The following is an 18,532-nucleotide window of genomic DNA, read 5'->3' as shown; positions in this document are numbered from 1 at the left end:
AAATCCCATGGTAACCTATAGGCTTCAGTTCCACTGTGGCATTTACTTCCTTCTAGCCATGTCAACACTGCAGCATCCAAATATATATATATAATTATATATAAGTTGAGCCCAAGGCAACTTAGAGCCTTTGACTTGGGCAAATCTGCATTCCAGAGTCTCAACTGATTGCTCACTCAGAGCAGGCGATCAGTCAGAGAGTCCTTAATTTCCACCTGGACAAGGCACATATCTCTTTCTAGTTTTACTTTCTCATATAAAGAGGGAACAGTAGTTTTTGCCACTTGTTCTGCCTCTCCTAACAGGGGCCATGCTATGGCTGCCACTATTTGGTGGTCTTTTTTCTTCTTACTCAAATTTAGTTGTCCTGCTATCTCTTTTTTTTTTTTTTTTTTTCATTTTTATTGAGATTGTTCAGATACCATACAATTATCCAAAGATCCAAAGTGTACAATCACTTGCCCCTGGGTACCCTCATACAGCTGTGCATACATCACACTTCATTTTTGTTCAATTTTTAGAAACTTTTCATTACTCCAGACAAGAAATAAAGTGAAAGATGAAAAAAGAAAAAAAGAAAAGGAAACTCTAAACCTCCCCTATCCCTAACCAACCCCCCTCAATTGTTGACTCCTAGTATTGATATAGTACGTTTGTTACTGTTTATGAAAAAATGTTGAAATACTACTAACTGTAGTATATAATTTGTAATAGGTATATAGTTCTTCCCTATATGCCCCTCTATTATTAACTTCTAATTGTATTGTCATACATTTGTTCTGGTTCACGAAGTGATTTCTAGTATTTGTACAGTTGATCATGGACATTGCCCACCACAGGATTCAGTTTTATACATTTCCATCTTTTGACCTCCAACTTTCCTTCTGGTGACATATATGACTCTGAGCTTCCCCTTTCCACCTCATTCACACACCATTCGGTGCTGTTAGTTATTCTCACATCTTGCTACCAACACCCCTGTTCATTTCCAAACATTTAAGTTCATCCTAATTGAACATTCGGTTCATACTAAGCAAGAGCATCTACATTTCTTCCACAAGGCAGGAGGGAGAGTCAAAGAAGGTAGAGAGGCAAAAGAAAGAGGAAACAAAAAAAATGACAGCTAGGAAGCAGCAAAAGGAAAAATAACCTTAAATCAAAGTAGAATAAAGAATCAGACAATACCACCAATGTCAAGTGTCTAACATGCCTCCCCTATTCCCCCCCCCTTATCTGCATTCACCTTGGTATATCACCTTTGTTACATTAAAGGAAGCATAATACAATGATTCTATTAGTTACAGTCTCTAGTTTATGCTGATTGCATCCCTCCCCCAATGCCTCCCCATTTTTAACACCTTGCAAGGTTGACATTTGCTTGTTCTCCCGCGTAAAAGAACATATTTGTACATTTTATCACAATTGTTGAATACTCTAGATTTCACCAATTTACACAGTCCCAGTTGTTATCTGTCCTCCTTTCTTGTGGTGTCTCACATGCTCCCCATCTTTCTCTCTCAACCGTATTCATAGTTACCTTTGTTCAGTGTACTTACATTGTTGTGCTACCATCTCCCAAAATTGTGTTCCAAACCACACACTCCTGTCTTCTATCACCCTGTAGTGCTCCCTTTAGTATTTCCTGTAGGGCAGGTGTCTTGTTCACAAAGTCTCTCATTGTCTGTTTGTCAGAAAATATTTTGAGCTCTCCCTCATATTTGAAGGACAGCTTTGCTGGATACAGGATTCTTGGTTGGTGGTTTTTCTCTTTCAATATCTTAAATATATCACACCACTTCCTTCTTGCCTCCATGGTTTCTGCTGAGAGATCCGCACATAGTCTTATTAAGCTTCCTTTGTATGTAATGGATTGCTTTTCTCTTGCTGCTTTCAGGATTCTCTCTTTGTCTTTGACATTTGATAATCTGATTATTAAGTGTCTTGGCGTAGGCCTATTCATATCTCTTCTGTTTGGAGTACGCTGCGCTTCTTGGATCTGCAATTTTATGTCTTTCGTAAGAGATGGGAAATTTTCATTGATTATTTCCTCTATTATTGCTTCTGCCCCCTTTCCCTTCTCTTCTCCTTCTGGGACACCAATGATACGTACATTATTGTACTTTGTTTCATCCTTGAGTTCCCGGAGACGTTGCTCATATTTTTTCATTCTTTTCTCCATCTGCTCCTTTGCATGTAGGCTTTCAGGTGTTTTGTTCTCCAGTTCCTGGGTGTTTTCTTCTGCCTCTTGAGATCTGCTGTTGTATGTTTCCATTGTGTTTTTCATCTCTTGCGTTGTGCCTTTCATTTCCATAGATTCTACTAGTAGGTTTTTTGAACTTTTGATTTCTGCCGTATACATGTCCAGTGCTTCCTTTACAGCCTCTATCTCTTTTGTGATATCTTCTCTAAACTTTTTGAATTGATTTAGCATTAGTTGTTTAAATTCCTGTATCTCAGTTGAAGTGTACGTTTGTTCCTTTGACTGGGCCGTAACTTTGTTTTTCTTAGTGTAGGTTGTAATTTTCTGTTGTCTAGGCATGGTTTCCTTGGTTATCCAAATCAGGTTTTCCCAGACCAGAACAGGCTCAGGTCCCAGAGGGAAGAAATATTCAGTATCTGGTTTCCCTGCGGGTGTGTCTTAGAAAATTGCTGCACCCTTTGATGCCTTGGGTCACTGTGCTTTTCTGCCCAGCAGGTGACGCCTGTTAGCCTATAATTCTTGACTGGTGTGAGGTGGTATGGCTGTGTTCCCCCAGGCTCCGGGGTCTGGTTGTGAATGGAAAGGGCCCCACCCCCCTCCTCCCAGAGAAGACAGAGCCCCCAGGTGGAGGTCATTAGCATTTCAATGGTCTTGCTCTCTGCTTGTGCTGTCTCCGCCCTTCCCCGAGTCACAGCCCTGGAAACTGAAAATGACCGGGGCTTTCTCCACTGAGCCGAAAAAGAAACAGATAGTCCCCTTCAGACCCAGTCAAGGCGACCCTCCGGCTCTCCCAGGTCAGTCGTCACCCAAAGCCTCTGTCTGTTTTTTGGGGCTGCGTACCTGTAGTGAGCAGTTCACACTCGCTACTTCAAACCCCAGTTGGAGCTCAGCTGAGCTGTATTCGCTTGCTGGGAGAGAGCTTCTCTCTGGCACCACGAGGCTCCGCAGCTCGGGCTATGGGGGAGGGGGTCTCCCAACCTGGTTCTGCAGGTTTTACTTACAGATTTTATGCTGTGTTCTCGGGCATTCCTCCCAATTCAGGTTGGTGTATGATGAATGGATGGTCTTGTTTGTCCCCCCGCAGTTACTCTGGATTATTTACTAGTTGTTTCTAGTATTTATTTACTAGTATTTATTTACTAGTATTATTATCTAGTATTATTTACTAGTTGTTACAGGGTGACTACTTAGCTTCCACTCCTCTCTATGCCGCCATCTTGCCCGAGTCTCTGTCCTGCTATCTCTTGCAAAACAGCAACCCTGACAGAGTTTTCAGGGTGTCTCCATACTCATCAGTGGTTCCCATCCAATCCAGAGGGCAGTGACCCCTCACCACAGGGACAATACAGGCCAATTTGGGATTTCCCACATGGATTCTTCCTTCTCAGGACTTATGCCCACTATGACTGGTGGCTGTTTGGTCTCCTGGCTGGCTCACCAAATGTTCTAAACCACCTCTTGAAGGGCTCAGGTCAGCTCAGACCTAGGACCAAAGAACATGCCAGGCAGGGAGTCAGACATAGGTTTATTAGGACTTAGGAACAACAGATTCTTCCTGGTGGCAGCCAGCCAGAAAATGGAAGTCAGTACTCTGCAAAGGTGAGGATTTGAAGGGACAGCTTATAAGGACAAAGACATTCCATAGGGTGTGAGAACAGATCTCTAGCAGAGTCTCATGACACAGGCATCTGGAGGTTTGTTATCAACAGTGATCAGAGGAGGGAAGTTTAGTGCTTTGTTTATACCATTTGTAAATTCTTTCTTCTCTGAGGAGGACTTCTGTCCTGGTCATGCAAGCTGCTACATGCTCTGGGACCTTATTCCTCATCTGGGAGGGGGAGCCTGGGCCCTAGATTCCCGCAGTACATTTGGGTACATGGTAAAATGTTGATGAAAGATTAATTTATCCTTTGTTTTTAGCTGTAAAACAGATTATAGTCTCCATATTTCTTCTTCAACTTTCAATATTGTAGAAGCTCATAGTGCTCTCAAGGACTTATATTTAAGTTGAGAGATATAATGGATCTTTCTGCATTTTCCCACTCCATCCAGAGCTAAGTAAGAAATGATAATAAATAAGCCCAAGTAATACATTTTTGAGTCTAGGCTCTTTACCAAAGTTCAGGCTGTATTTAAAATTAGCTGTTAAAGAAGCAAATAATATGAGATTTATATCTTTTTTTTTTTTTTTTTTGTATGAGCAGACCCTTCAGGGAACAGCGTAAGACAATAAGCACCACCGTGCTCTACTGTAACTAAAGCATTCATCTCTTATGTTTCTTTGTCTCCTGACTCTCATAATCTACTGATGATTTTAGATAAGTGATAAGCCCATAGTTATTGATTTTCCTGAATCAGATTTCTAATGGGTTCCTAGTTAAGTTGGGAAATGTTTAATTTTGTGAGTTTAGGAAATCCAAAATAGATTAAAAGTGGACCTAAATTGAAGCAAATAAGGCACCCACATGAAAGGAAATCAGCTCCATAAAGGCCTCTTACAAAACCTCTAGCTTAGAGAAAATAACAGTGTTCCTATTTCATTCAAGGGTTTATTTAACACACACCAAAGAAGAGAGCAGTGTTGGTTTCAGTGATTCTTTATTTCAAAATTTGTAATTATATTCTTAAACCTCACAGTGCTGGTGCAAATACAACTTCATTGTTCAGAGGCGTTTTCCTTTTCAAAACAGAAAATCTTCTTCATATAACCTTTCCGCACAGCAGATCTTACTTGGTGAAAAACATATATCAACTTGCTTTTCATTTTTAGCACAGTTTTTCCTACAGCGACCATTTCTTGCTGAGCAACGATTAGCATCCATCAAGGTACATGTAGCTACAGTGAAAGAAGAGTGAGTGAAATTACTGATCTCTTATTTAATGTGATAATGTTTTCTGATTACAAAAAGTACTATGTGGACAGCGTACTCAATTTGGAAAACAATTTAAAAATATCAAGATGACACTACAAATATCCCATAAACCCCTATGCAAGTGTTGGTAATGTATGTATATAATTGAAACAAATATTAATATATGATTAAAATTGTTTGCTATGTATTATCCTCCTAAATAAGAGTCAAGAATTTTCAGATTTGCAAATATTCCCTTGAAATTACAGACTCCAATTTATTCAATCTTTCAGCTACTTAAACAATGAGGTGACATCCAACTTTTAAATATTTTCTAGTTATGATAAACAAATTTTACTAGATTTTTAATATTTATATCATATATCCTTAAGATAGTATAAAAGTGTTAGATTTAAGTGCTCTTATCTTACATTTGGCCACCAATAGTGTATGTAATTTTTGCCCTAAAATAAAGTGGCATGCACTGTAATTTTAATACTTGTTCTTTGATTATTTGTGTTAAATAGCTTTTCTTACTTTCTCTGAATTAATTGTTCATATATTTTGCTGATTATTTTACTGGCATGGTTTTCATTCTTAACGAATTCATCTGTCTGCTTATTTACTAAGGATAATGCATTTTATTCATCATATTTGCCACAAATATTATTTCCTTGTGATTTTTCATTCTGCTAAAAGTAATTTTTAGATAATAGCAGTTTTATTACAAATTACTGCATATTCATTTTTAAAAATATAAAAATACATAATTTTGATATGCAGAAATACACATAAATTTATCCATTTTCAGTTCATTATTCTACATTTAATATTGTTGGAAATATTTTAATTTTAATACTTAATGTTTTTATCTTCAATTTTAATCAACAGTTATATAGCTAACTTCATTTTTTTCTAAACTATTAAATAATTGTCCAACACCATTTAGAAAAAAATTATCCATCCCCTTAAGTGTCTTTCTTTTTATTCTTAATGAATGTTTGTTATTCTCTAAATTTTCCCAAACTCTAGATATGTTTCTGAGCTACATATTCTACTTTATGACTATAATGATGATTATTAAAAGAGAAACAGACATCTTAGATTAAGAAAATGAGTAATGGGAAAATCATATGAGTATTTATAATTTTTCATTTCTTTATATATAAACTTTAAAAATAAAGTATAAAAAGCATGCCAAAGAGTGCTCAAACATATATGTACAGTTAAAAGTATTATAGTATTATTATAAATTAAGCATTTGTGTAACCATTACACAGGTTAAGAAATAGAACATCATTGGCAGTGCATTTGTGCTCCCTTCCAATCACTGTCCCCTCCCATTCCTTCATTTCTAAATGAAGCCATTATCTTGACTTTTAATATTTTGGTTAATTTTCACATTTTAAAACTTTATATGAATGCAATTTTATAATATATGTATTTTGCATCTGATTTCATTCACTCAAAATTTTGATGTTTTGAGATCCATCTATGTTTTAGGTAAAAATAATTCTGCCATTCTCATTGTCATACAGTATCCTGTTGTCTACGTATATCACATCTTATTATACTACTGATTAATATTTAAGTTGTTTCCAATTTTTGGATACTTTGGGACTGTACTCTTAGTGGACATTCACTTATTGGTTGTTTCTGTTGGCTGTATCCCAAAGGGTGGAATTATTTGGTAAGATGTCTGCATGACTTCAACTTTAGTAGAAAGTGTCAAAAATATTTCCAAATATTTGTGCTATTTTGAAGGCCCAGCAGCATTATATAATAGTTACTGATATTTCACAGCCTAATAAAAGCTTGATATTTTTATTTTAGTAATTCTGAAGGGAATTTAATGATGTATCATTTTTGGTTTAAATTTTCATTTGTCTTATTACTGAAGAAGCATAACATCTTTTCATAGGTTTATTGACCTTATAGATATCCAGTTTTTGTAAAGTGATCAATAGTTGCCCATTTTTTAATATTGGGTGGCCTGTCTTTTTTATATTGATTTCTATGAATTCATAGTCTGGTCACATACCCTTTGTAAGCTAAATGTATTGAAAATATTTTTCCAAATATAGACCTTTCTTTTTACTCAATGATGTTTTTGATTAACAGAAACTTCCAATTTTAATGTGGTCAATGCTATTTTTTACTGATTAAGAACCATTATTACACATATGCCTAGATTATTAACTTGTATGATTTTTTTGTTTTTCCTTCATGTTTATATCTACAGTCCATCTGAAATTAAGTTTTGGCTATGGTAAGAGGTAAGGGTCAAATTTCATTTTGTACCTATATGAATATGCAGTTGAACCAAACATATTTATAAAAAAGTTTATTTTTCCCCCATTGTTTTGCAGTGTCATCTGTATGATTAATCAAGTGTCCATATTTGTGTGATCTATTTTTGTACTCTTTTGACTCCATTGATATATTTCTTTGTCCTCTCTCCAATACTACACTGTCTTAGTAGCTTTATAGTAAGGTTTGGTATGTGTATTCTTTTGACAAGCATATTTTGATTATTATAGATACTTTACTTTTCCATATAAATATCAGAATCATCAAGTTTCATAAAATGAAACAAACCCAAACCAAAAACACCTGTTGGGATTTGCTTAGCATGATATTAACCTTATGTATAAATTTGGAAACCACTGAGAGTTTTAGCACAATGAATCTTTCAATCTGCCTATATGACATATCCCTTTATGAATTTAGATCTTTAATTTCTCTCAGTAATAATTTTTAGCCCTTTGTGTAGATGTCTTAGAAATCATTTTTAAAATTACTCCTTTGTAGTTGATATTTTTAATGTTATTCCAAGTGTCATTGAATTTATATCATTTTCTTCTATGTATTAATATATAGAAATCAAATTTAATTTATACTTATTTGATACCTAATAAGCTTGCTAAACTCACTCATAATTCTTTATCTGAGGATCCCTTTGCTTGTTTATATACACCATCATGGAGATTGTGATTAATGGCAGTTTCTCATCTTTTCAAATCTTTATTCAAGTTTTAACTCATTCTTGCCTTAATGCACTGCTATTGCAATGTTAATTTGAGATTAGTGATACAGATATACTTACTTTATTCCTGATCTCAAAGGGAAAATTTTAGTCATTTTACCATTTATTATGCTGTTTATTTTTGTTTTTTAAAACAAATAACCTTTATTCAGAAATTTAATTCTATTCATTGTTAATTTGCTGAGACTTTTTAAAAAATAACAAAAGGATGTTGAATTTTATTGATGATTATCTGTATCTACTGACTTGATCATATAAATTTTCTCCTCTAATCTGTTAATATGGTGATGCTGATTTAGAATGCTATCCTAACAGTGCAATCTAAGGATTCAGGAACACTTTTTGGATATTTCTGGATTTCCTAGTTTTGTTTTGCTTTGTTTTAAGTATTTTTGGCATTTATATTTATGAGTGAGGTCTTCCTTTAACTCAGAATTTAGAAAAAAGAGTACCAAATAGAACCTATCAGTTTTTAATATCAAATAATGTTGATCACACAAAATGATTTTGGGACATCCTTTCTTCTTCTATTCTCTGGAAGAGTTTGTGTTTTATTTATTCTTTAAATGCTTGGCTGAATTAAACAGTGAAGCCATATAGGCCTGGTATTTTCTTTATAGAAAGAATAAATATTATGGATTCATTCTCTTAATGGATTTAGATTTTATATCTTTTTTGTCAGATTTGCTATGTTGTAGTTTTTCAAGACCTATCTATTATGTATGAATTTTCAAGTATATTGCCATGAAGTTGCTCATAACATTCCTACATGATCTTTTTGATACCTGTAGCATATATTCTAATGTCCCTGATAAAGATTATTTTTATCTTCTCTTTTTTCTTTTCAGTTTTGTTGGTATTATTAATTGTATTAGTCTTTTCCAAAACCAAAATGTGGCTTTTTTGATCTTCTCTGTAATCTATTTTCTAGTTTAGTAATATCTGCTTATATACTTGTTTCTGTAGGTTTAATTTGGTGCTTTTTTTCTAAATTCTTGGGTTAAACTTTTGGCCTTCTTTATTTTCTGATGTATGCATATAGTATTATCAGTTTCTCTAAAAACAGTACTGTAGTTGTATCCAATGAGCTTTGATTTATCTCATTTTTATTACCATTCAGTTCAAGATATTTTCTAATTGTCACTGAGATTTCTTTAAGTTAGATCAAGCTTTGTTAATCATCATGTTTAAACGTTCCATATTCTCACTTTTGTGTTGTTTCTTCTGGTCTGTTTTCTCTGTAATAAAGTAAGTTGTGTTATAATCTCCCTCTCTTATTAGGGAATTCTCTATGTTTTTATAATTCTATCCCTTTTCTTTATACATATTTGAGACTAAATTATAAAGCATGTTCAAATTTTTTATTGCAGCAGCATCTTGTTGAATTGAAGCTTTTATCATTATAAAGTATCATTTGTTTTAAATGTCCTTTTGCTTAATGTCTACTTTACGTAATATAAATACAGCTACCTTAACATGCTGTTTTCCCCTTGTATTCCTTATATATTTATTTCTCTTTCCTGTATTGTTGATGTGGCTAGAACTCTAACTTTTGTTGTTTTTGTATTGTTTAATAGACCTTTTTAGAACAGTTTGTTTTCAGAAAAAATGTGCAGAAAGTAGAGAAGGGACCTATGTATCCTCTCCCCCAATCCTGCACAGTTTCTGCTTTTAATATCTTGCATTAGTACAGTGTATTTGTTACAATTAATGAACCAATATTGAAACATTATTATTAACTAAAGTCCATAGATTACATTGGGGTTCCTTCTTTGTTGTATAGCTCTATGGGTTTTGACAAATGCACAATGTCATGTACCCTCCATTATAGCATCGTGCAGAATAGTTTCACTGCCCTAATAATGCCTTGTACTACACCTATTAATCCCTCTTTCCCTCACCCTAAACCATGGCAACTACTGAAAGTTTTACTGTCTCTATAGTTTTTCTCTTTCCAGAATGTCATATATACAATATATATATTTTTGCAGACTGGTTTTCTTTCACTTAGCAATATGCATTTAAAGTTTCCTCCAATCTTTTTGTACTTCAGTTATTTTATCATTGCTCAATACCCCATCATGTGGGTGTACCACAGTTTGTTTATCCAAATTACCTATTGAAAGCCATCTTGACTGCTTCCCATTTTTGGAAATTATGAATAAAGCTGCTATAAACATTCATGCATAGGTTTTTGGTTGGGCAAAAGTTTTCAACTTATTTGGGTAAATAGGTGCACCATTGCTGTATTATATGGTAATTTTGTAAGAAATTTCCAGACTCTCTTCCAAAGTAGCTATACCATTTTATATTCCCACCAGCAATGAAGGACAGTTCCTGTTGCTCCACATCCTCACCAGTATTTGATGTTTTCAGTGTTTTGGATTTTAATATTCTAATAAGTGTGTAGTGGCATCTCATTGTTTAGTTTACAGTGCCCTAATGCCATATTATGATGAGCACCGTTTCATATGCTTATTTGCCTGCTGTAAATAGTCTTTGGTGAGGTACCTGTTCAGATCTGCTGATTTTTTGTAATTGAGTTGTTTTCTTATTATTGAGTTTTAATAAGTTCTTTGTATATTTGAGATACAAATCCTTATCAGATATGTGTTTTTGAAAATATATTCTCCCATTGTGTAGCTTGTCTTTTCATTCTCTTAACAGTGTGTTACATAGAGAGGTTTTTAATTTTCATTAAGTCTAATTTATCAGTTCTTTCTTTCCTGGATCATCCTTTTGGTGGTTTGTCTGACTAAACCCACGGCCACCTAGAATTTCCCCTATGTTGTCTTCTAGCAGTTATATAATTTTGCATTTCACGTTAAGTCTATGATCCAGTTTGAGTTAATTTTTGTGAGAAGGTATAAGGTCTGTGTCTAGATTCTTTTTTTTATTTTTTGCTGATAATCTAGTTCCAGCATCATTTCTTAAATGGACTGTCCTTTCTCCATTGAATTGCCTTTGCTTACTTGTCTAAGATCATTTGTCTATATTTGTATACATCGATTTCCAGGCTCTCAAGTCCGTTCCATTGATTTGTCTATTCTTTTGTCAGTACCTCATTGTCTTGATCACATGGCTTTATAGGCTTGAAGTCAGATACAGTCAATCCTCTGCCTTTGTTCTTTTTCAATATCGTGTTGCCTATTCCAGGTCTTTCTCTTTTTCAGACAAACTTTAGAATCAGTTGATATGGAATAACTTCCTGGGACTTTGATTGGGATTGCATTGACTCTATAGATTATTTTGGGAAAAACTGACATCTTAATATTAAGTCTTCATATCCATAAACTTGAATCTCTTTCCATTTATTTAGATATTCTGTGATTTCTTTCATCAGAGGTTTATAGTTTTTCTCATATATACTTTGTACCTATTTTTGTTTTAAGATTTACAGCTAAATATTTCTGGGATTATTTTTCCGGTACTAATGTACATGCTGTTGTGTTTTTAATTTCAAATTCCAGTTGTTCATAGCTTGTATATATGAAAGCAATCAACTGTTTTATCCTGGAACCTTGCAATAATCACTTATTAGTTCTAGGCATTTTTGTGTTGATAATTTCAGATTTTTTGCACAGACAGTCCTATCACCTGTAACAAAGACAATTTTATTTCTTCCTTTCCAATCTGTATTCCTTTTATTTCCTTTTCTTCTCTTATTGTTTTGGTTAAGATTTCCAGTACTATGTTGAATAGGAGTGATGAGAGAGGCCATCCTCATCTTGGTCCCAATCTTAGGGTGAAAGCACCTACTTTCTTACCATTATGTATGGTATCAGCTATAGGGTTTTGGAGATGTTCATTAACAAGATTAGTAAGTTCCCATCTATTTCTAGTTTGCTGAGAAATTTTTACAATGAATGCGTGTCAAAATTTTGTTAAATGCTTTATTCTTCATTTATTAATATGATTATATGAGTTTTCCCCTTTAGTCTGTTGATGTGATGAATTATATTAATTGCTTTTGAATATATTCAACCAGCCTTGCATACATGGAAGAAATCTGACTTGGTTATGCTGTATAATTGGTTTTATACATTGTTGGGTTCAATTTGCAAATATTTTGTTGGGGATTATTGCATTGATGTTCATTAGAGATTTTTTGCCTTCTCTGCCAAACATTCTGTTTTCAATTTCATTAATTTCTGCTCTAATTCTTGTTTATTTTCTTCTTACTTTGTATTTGATTTGCTCTTCTTTTTTGAGTTTCCCAAGGTGGAAGCTTATATAATTGATTTTAGATATTTCTTTTTTTCTAATAAATGAATTGCTCTAAATTTCCTTCTAAGCACTGCTTTTGCTGACTCCCACAAATTCTGATAAGTTGTATTTTCATTTTCTTTTAGTTTAAAATATTTTAAAATTTCTCTTGAGACTTCTTTGACCCATGTGTTATTTAGAAGTTTAACCTCCAATTTTTTAGGACTTTTTAGCTAAATTTCCTTTGTGACTTCTAGTTTACATCCCTTATGGTCTGAGAGCATCTGTTGTATGATTTCTGTTCTTTAAAATTTGTTAAGTTTTGTTTTATCACCCCAAGTTTGGTCTTTCTTGATGAATGTTTCATATCAGCTTGAGAAGAATGTGTTTTCGGCTGTTATTTTATGGAGAATTTTATAAATGTTAATTAGTCTGAGTTGAGTGGTGATGCTGTTCCATTCAGTTATATCCAAATTGATCTTCTATTTGCTGGATCTATTACTGATAGAGGGATATTGAAGTCTCCAACAGTAATAGTGGGTTTGTCTATTTCGCCTTTCCATTCTATTGCTATTTACTTCACATATTTTGATACATTTTTGTTAGGCTCATATACGTTTAAGATTGTTATCTCTTCCTAGAGAATTGATCCCTTTATCAATTAATAAATGCCCCTATTTATCTTTGATAACTTACTATGAAATCTGCTTTGTCTGAAATTGAAACAGCCACTCAGCTAAGTGTTACCAAGATATACCTGTTACCAAGATATACTTCTCTCCATCTCTACTTCCTAACTGTGTCTTTAAACTGGGCTTCTTGTAGACAACATACAGTTGGGTCTTGTTTTTTTTTTTTTTTTTTAACCACTCGGTTAGTCTCTGTCTTTTAATTGGTGTACTTAGACCATTCAAAATAATTGTTGAGATAGTTGTGTTAATACATGTCATATTTGTAACTTTTTTTTTTTTTGTTGCCCTTTTTTCTTTGCTTTTTTTTTTTTTTTTTGCCTTTGACTCTACTTTTTCCCTTCTGTTAATTTGAGTTATTTTATATGATTCAATTTTCTCTCCCCTCTTAATATATCAATTATACCACTTTTAAAAATTATTTTAGTGGTTGTCCTAGAGTTTGCAATACACATTTACAACTAATCTGGTCCACTTTCAAATACACTATACTACTTCATATGTAGTACAGGAAACTTAGAATATTCCTAATACCACCATCTACATACATTTCACTTATCTATAAGCTATAATTATCCAATATATTTTTGCTGTTATTATTTTGAGCAAATTTATCTCTTAGATAAGCTAAGAATAAAAAAAAATTTTAGGTTCATTTGTGTCTTCCTTAATGCTCATCCTTTCTTTATGTAGATCTGACTTTCTGACCTGTATAATTTTTATTCTTTCTAAAGAATTTCTTTACAATTTCTTGCAAGACAGGTCTATAGCAATGTGCCGGTTTGAGTGTATTGTGTCCCCCAAATGCCATTATCTTTGTGGTTTTGTGTGGGGCAGGCGTTTTGGTGATGGTTGGATTTGCTTGGAATGTGCCCCACCCAGCTGTGGGCAATGATTCTGATGAGATGTTCTCATGGAGGCGCGGCCCCACCCATTCGGGGTGGGCCTTGATCGGTGGAGCTACATAAATGAGCTGACTCGGGGGGAAAAAGAGAGTGCAGCTGGGAGTGATGTTTTGAAGAGAAGCAAGCTTGCTAGAAAGGAACGTCCTGGGAGAAAGCCGTTTTGAGGCCGGAGCTTTGGAGCAGATGCCAGCTGCCTTCCCAGCTAACAGAGGTTTTCTGGACGCTTTGTGGCCTTAAGACTGTAATTGTGTAGTGAAATAAACCCCCGTTTTATAAAAGCCTATCCATCTCTGGTGTTTTGCATTCTCCACCATTAGCAAACTAAGACAAGCAACAAACTCAATTTTTGTTTGTCCAAGAAAGTCTTTATTTCTCCTTCAGTTTACATCTGGGTCTACTTCTGATGCTTTCTCTATCTCTTTAGACTGTTTGCCTTCTAGTATGCCTTGTAATTTTTGGATGAAAGTTGGACACCACATATCAGGGAAAAGGAACTGAAATAAATAGGCCTTTCATGTGAAGTTTTATGCTTACCTGGTTAGGAATTAGGTTGTTTTTACTGTGTGCTATAGCTATAGGTTTCAGAGCTCTGTTGTCTTTGTTTTTGTCTTGCCTATGGTCTTTGGATTTCCCCAGAGATTTCTTCTTAATTAAAGTCTGAGTTTTGCAGTTCTTTTCAGCTGTAGTCCCTGTTATTATACAGAAGCCCTATTGATGTGTTGGTCAGATGTGGGGGTGGGGGTAGGGAAGCATTCCATAATCCTGTGATTAGGTCTCAGTATTTAGTGAGTCTGTATCCCTGGGCTGTGACCAGCAGGCTTTGACCTGCTGAAGTTGTGTATTTCTTTTCTCCCACATCAGAGGATAGAGGAGACTGGAGTTGGGTACTTCTTTTCCCCATCAATTAAGCATAAGTAAAATTCATGCTGGATAGGCTCTGTTAAAATGGCAAAACTTTTTAGAGGATAACAGAATGTTCTCAGTGTGTTTCAAAATGGTTATTTTTCCCCTCACCCTTCTGGAAACAGAGGGAGTTTTTCTCTGATCTTCACAGTAAGAACATGGTAGGGCTCTTGGAAGTAAAACTCAGGAATGTATGGGGACCCCTCTAAGATTGAGTCTCCCTAAGGTTGAGTTTAAACCTCTCGAGCTAGCCCACACTCTGTCTTCAGAAATTAATCAATTACCCTTCAAATATTCCTATTGGATTCTGGATCCAGTGGCAGTTTTTGTTCCTAGTAAGCTGTGATTCTCTGTATCTGCCTATGTCTCCAGTTTCCAGAGTGGTGGTTTGCCCTGTGACCTCAGTTATCTGATGGAACTAAGAAGAGTTGTTGATTTTCATTTTTTTAGCTTTTTACTTGTCTGAAGATGGAAGTGATAACTTCCAAGCTCTTTGTGTGTTGGAACAGAAACTTGATGTCCCTATACTTATGTTACATTTATATCACATCTTTTTCCATTCTTTAGATTTTAAACTTCTATTTTCTTACATTTCTTACATTGTACATTTATATTACTATAATTAGTAATTATATATATCAATATATAATTACTAATATAATTAGTAATACATGTTGAGTTAAATTTATTTCATTCTTTTCCTTTTATTTTTGTCTTTCCCTTTTTCTTTTGGATGTGTTGGTTATTTCTTTTAATTACTATTGCACTCCCCTTATTTACTAATGTGGTAGTTATATTGTCTTTGACTATGCTCTTTAAGCTAGAGATTTCAACTTATCAAAGTGTAACATGAATTGACACTCCTCCTCCTCCTACGCAATGCAGAAAACTTAGAACACTATAACTGTACTTACACATTCTCAATTTGTATGCTATTATTTTCCCCTGTTTTAATTCTCTGTATATTTTAAACCTCACAGGACATTTAGAGCATTATAATATGTACATTTAGACTTACCTATTTTTTTACTTTTTCTATTGCTTTTTTTCTCTGAGTCTCTGAGTTTCCTCAGAAGACAGATTTCTCTCTCTCTGAACAAAACCCTCAAGAATTTCTCTTAATATAGGAGTGCTGATGTTGAATTCTCATTTTCATTTGACTAAAAATGCCTTCAGGTTACTTCTTCTGAAGTATACAGTCATTTGATAGAGAATTCTAGATTGCAGTTATTTTCCTTCATGACTTGAAGATATCATTACATTGCCTTTTGACTTCCTTTTATTGCTATTGAGATAGCTCCAAATTTAATATCTGAACCTTTGAAATCAATCTTTTCTCAAACTAGTTTCAAGTCATTTGCTTTTAGTTTTTTAGCAGTTTACTATTTAGTTTATGTGCATCTTCCTTCCTTCCTCTCTCACTCTCTCCTTCCCCTCCTCCTTTTTGTCTATTTTTCATTCTGTTATTTTCCCTTGTTTCATTCTGAATATTTTCCTCCAATCTATATTTCATCTTTTTTCTATCTCCTGTTATATCTGAACTACTGTTTAGCACATCCATTATGTATTTAAGTTTTGGGGGATATTTTTCAGTTTTAAAATTTTATTTTTGTTCTTTGTTATAGTTTTCAGTTTTATGACAAATTTTTAATCTTGCTTTTATTTGTCTGAACAAATTAAGCAAAGTTATTTTGAAGTTTGTGTCTGACAACTTCATAATATAGATTCCTTGAGGTCTGTTCTATTGTCTGTTGGTTCCTTGATGTTTTATCAGATAGTCTTGTTTCCTTTTGTTCCTGATTACTTTTTCTCACACATTGTTAATGAAAATTGTGGAAATAATTTGAGGCCAGAGATAATATTATATTCCTCCAGAAATGACTTATTATTGTGTCTGGTTGGTGATTAGTACCACCAACATTATCATATCATCTTGATCCATTTTTTGAAATTGAGACTGTTTGAAATTGGGCTTCACCCCTGGGAAGACTGGACTAATTTTATTTGCTTGTAGACCCAATTTGCAGCATTTTTGGATCTGCAGTTTTACCATGGTTCATCTTCCTTCCTTTAAAGAATAGGCAAATGCTTCTAGGGAAAATCTACTTCAAAGGTTGCTCTCATCCAGGTCTTTTCTCTGTAATTTTTAATTACCCTATTAGCTTTTAATGCCTTCAAGTAGAATTTTATTTTCTTATTTTTGTCCTTCTGTCCTCTTCTTCTCAATAGCAGTTATGTGAAGCCAACTATTACAATTTATGGTAGGTTTTAATATCAGATTGTTATATGAAACAGACTATTATACTTTTATTAAGTGTTCTCACATTTGGTAGAAGAAAGAAATCATTGTTCTTATTTTTCAGAATCTTTATATAGTATAGATTGAGTGTTCTTTCTAACTTAGCAGAATAAAGATGAGTCAAGGACTTGAGCATGAATTTCAGTTCTTTCATTTGATAGCTTTGTAATTTGGGGCAAGTTACTTAATTTCTCTGGGCCTACTTACCTCATTGCCACAAGGAAAGCAATAACATAGTGTTTACTTGTCAGACTGCATCTTTCTGAATTGGTTAGAGAGTTGTTTAGGTAACCAATAAAATGTGGCCAATTTTAAGAAGCTACTTATTTTTCCTGGCTCCACTTCTCTCCCAACATTTTATCATATTTCTCGTATAACTGAATTGTCTCGATGACTGACTCACCTTGGCTTTTTAAACTTAATGAGACTAGAACACCAGCTAGATACTCTTTCTTGGCAACATTTCATCACAGATGATTGGCTATCCTTCACTAATCTAGATTCAGCCTCCCATTTGTTATGTGCTGCCATGTCCTAAAGCTGCCAAAGCCATCATGATTCTGCTCTTTGAGACCCATGGTCTATTCTGAGTCACCTTAACCTGAACACTACCTTATATTCCTCTTCCTCTTCTGCCAGCTGCTCTCCTTTTCCTTTTCTCACTCTACTTCTATTCCTCCACTTCTATTTCCTGAAGGATTGTAATGTGATACTCAAAGTGATAAACACTCACCATATCTCTTTTAACCTTTGCAAAAACCTATGAAATTATATTACATTCCATTGTACAGATAAAAGAACTGAAGCTTCCTCCATAGCCACCTAGGGCCCCCAGTTCCTTAATATGAACCCTGACCTGTTTCAAGGCAAGCTCACTCTCTATATCACTATGGTCTGCTGCTCTCTCTGTCTCTGTGGATTATTTTAAGTTTGCATTTGCCCCAGTAGACTGCCCATTCCTTCATGTATTAACCATCATCAGTTTTGATCTCTGTTTTCTGCAATTGCTCTCGTCAACATGATCTCACTTTGCTTGGGTCAAACTCTCCTCCTACATGTTCACAATAAGTTTTGCCAATGGCCAAACCACACTCATTCAAAGCCACCCACTCTGGTACCTTGTATTACCCTTGTTGTTTTCTTGATTTATCAAAGGTCTCATATAGACCACTTTGTCCATTCCGGCATGCACTATAATTTAGTGTCTGTTGGACAATGAAAAGGTAAAGGAAAGTTTGTATGGTTATTATTCCTGAACCAAGTGGCTTTAAAGTCTTAATCCAAAGCTTTCCTCAGAGTACAGCAAATGTGTTTGGTGGTGTACAAACTCTACGCATCAGCAGCACAGTTATCACACAGCTGCTGTGATAATTTCAAGCATAGGCAAATTATCTGTTCTGCCTTTTCTTTAACCTCGGTTTCTTCTGTAGGA

General features: G+C 34.4%; 1 protein-coding gene across 1 annotated transcript; it reads right to left on the bottom strand.

The window, feature by feature from the left end:
* Window positions 1–4,881: 4,881 nt before the first annotated feature.
* DEFB114 (defensin beta 114) lies at window positions 4,882–18,280 on the bottom strand. The gene is made up of 2 exons (XM_037844678.1): window positions 18,229–18,280; window positions 4,882–5,072 (listed from the first exon to the last, which is right to left on the bottom strand). The coding sequence occupies exons 1-2, from the start codon at window positions 18,278–18,280 to the stop codon at window positions 4,882–4,884; spliced, it is 243 nt and encodes an 80-aa protein (XP_037700606.1).
* Between the last annotated feature and the right edge of the window lie 252 nt (window positions 18,281–18,532).

This window comes from Choloepus didactylus, chromosome 7, assembly GCF_015220235.1.
Source record: "Choloepus didactylus isolate mChoDid1 chromosome 7, mChoDid1.pri, whole genome shotgun sequence".
Taxonomy (NCBI): Eukaryota; Metazoa; Chordata; class Mammalia; order Pilosa; family Megalonychidae; genus Choloepus; species Choloepus didactylus.
The sequence above is the reverse complement of the archived record's forward strand: the minus strand, read 5'-3'. Positions and strand labels throughout refer to the sequence as shown.

Excerpts from the sequence above, each read along its gene's own strand:
- DEFB114 (XM_037844678.1), bottom strand. The coding sequence starts at position 18,280 with ATGGACAAAGTGGTCTATATGAGACCTTTGATAAATCAAGAAAACAAC. Across the intron at positions 5,073-18,228 it reads AAATCAAGAAAACAACAAGG|AGATCAGTAATTTCACTCAC; the intron begins GTAATACAAGGT and ends ACATTAAATAAG.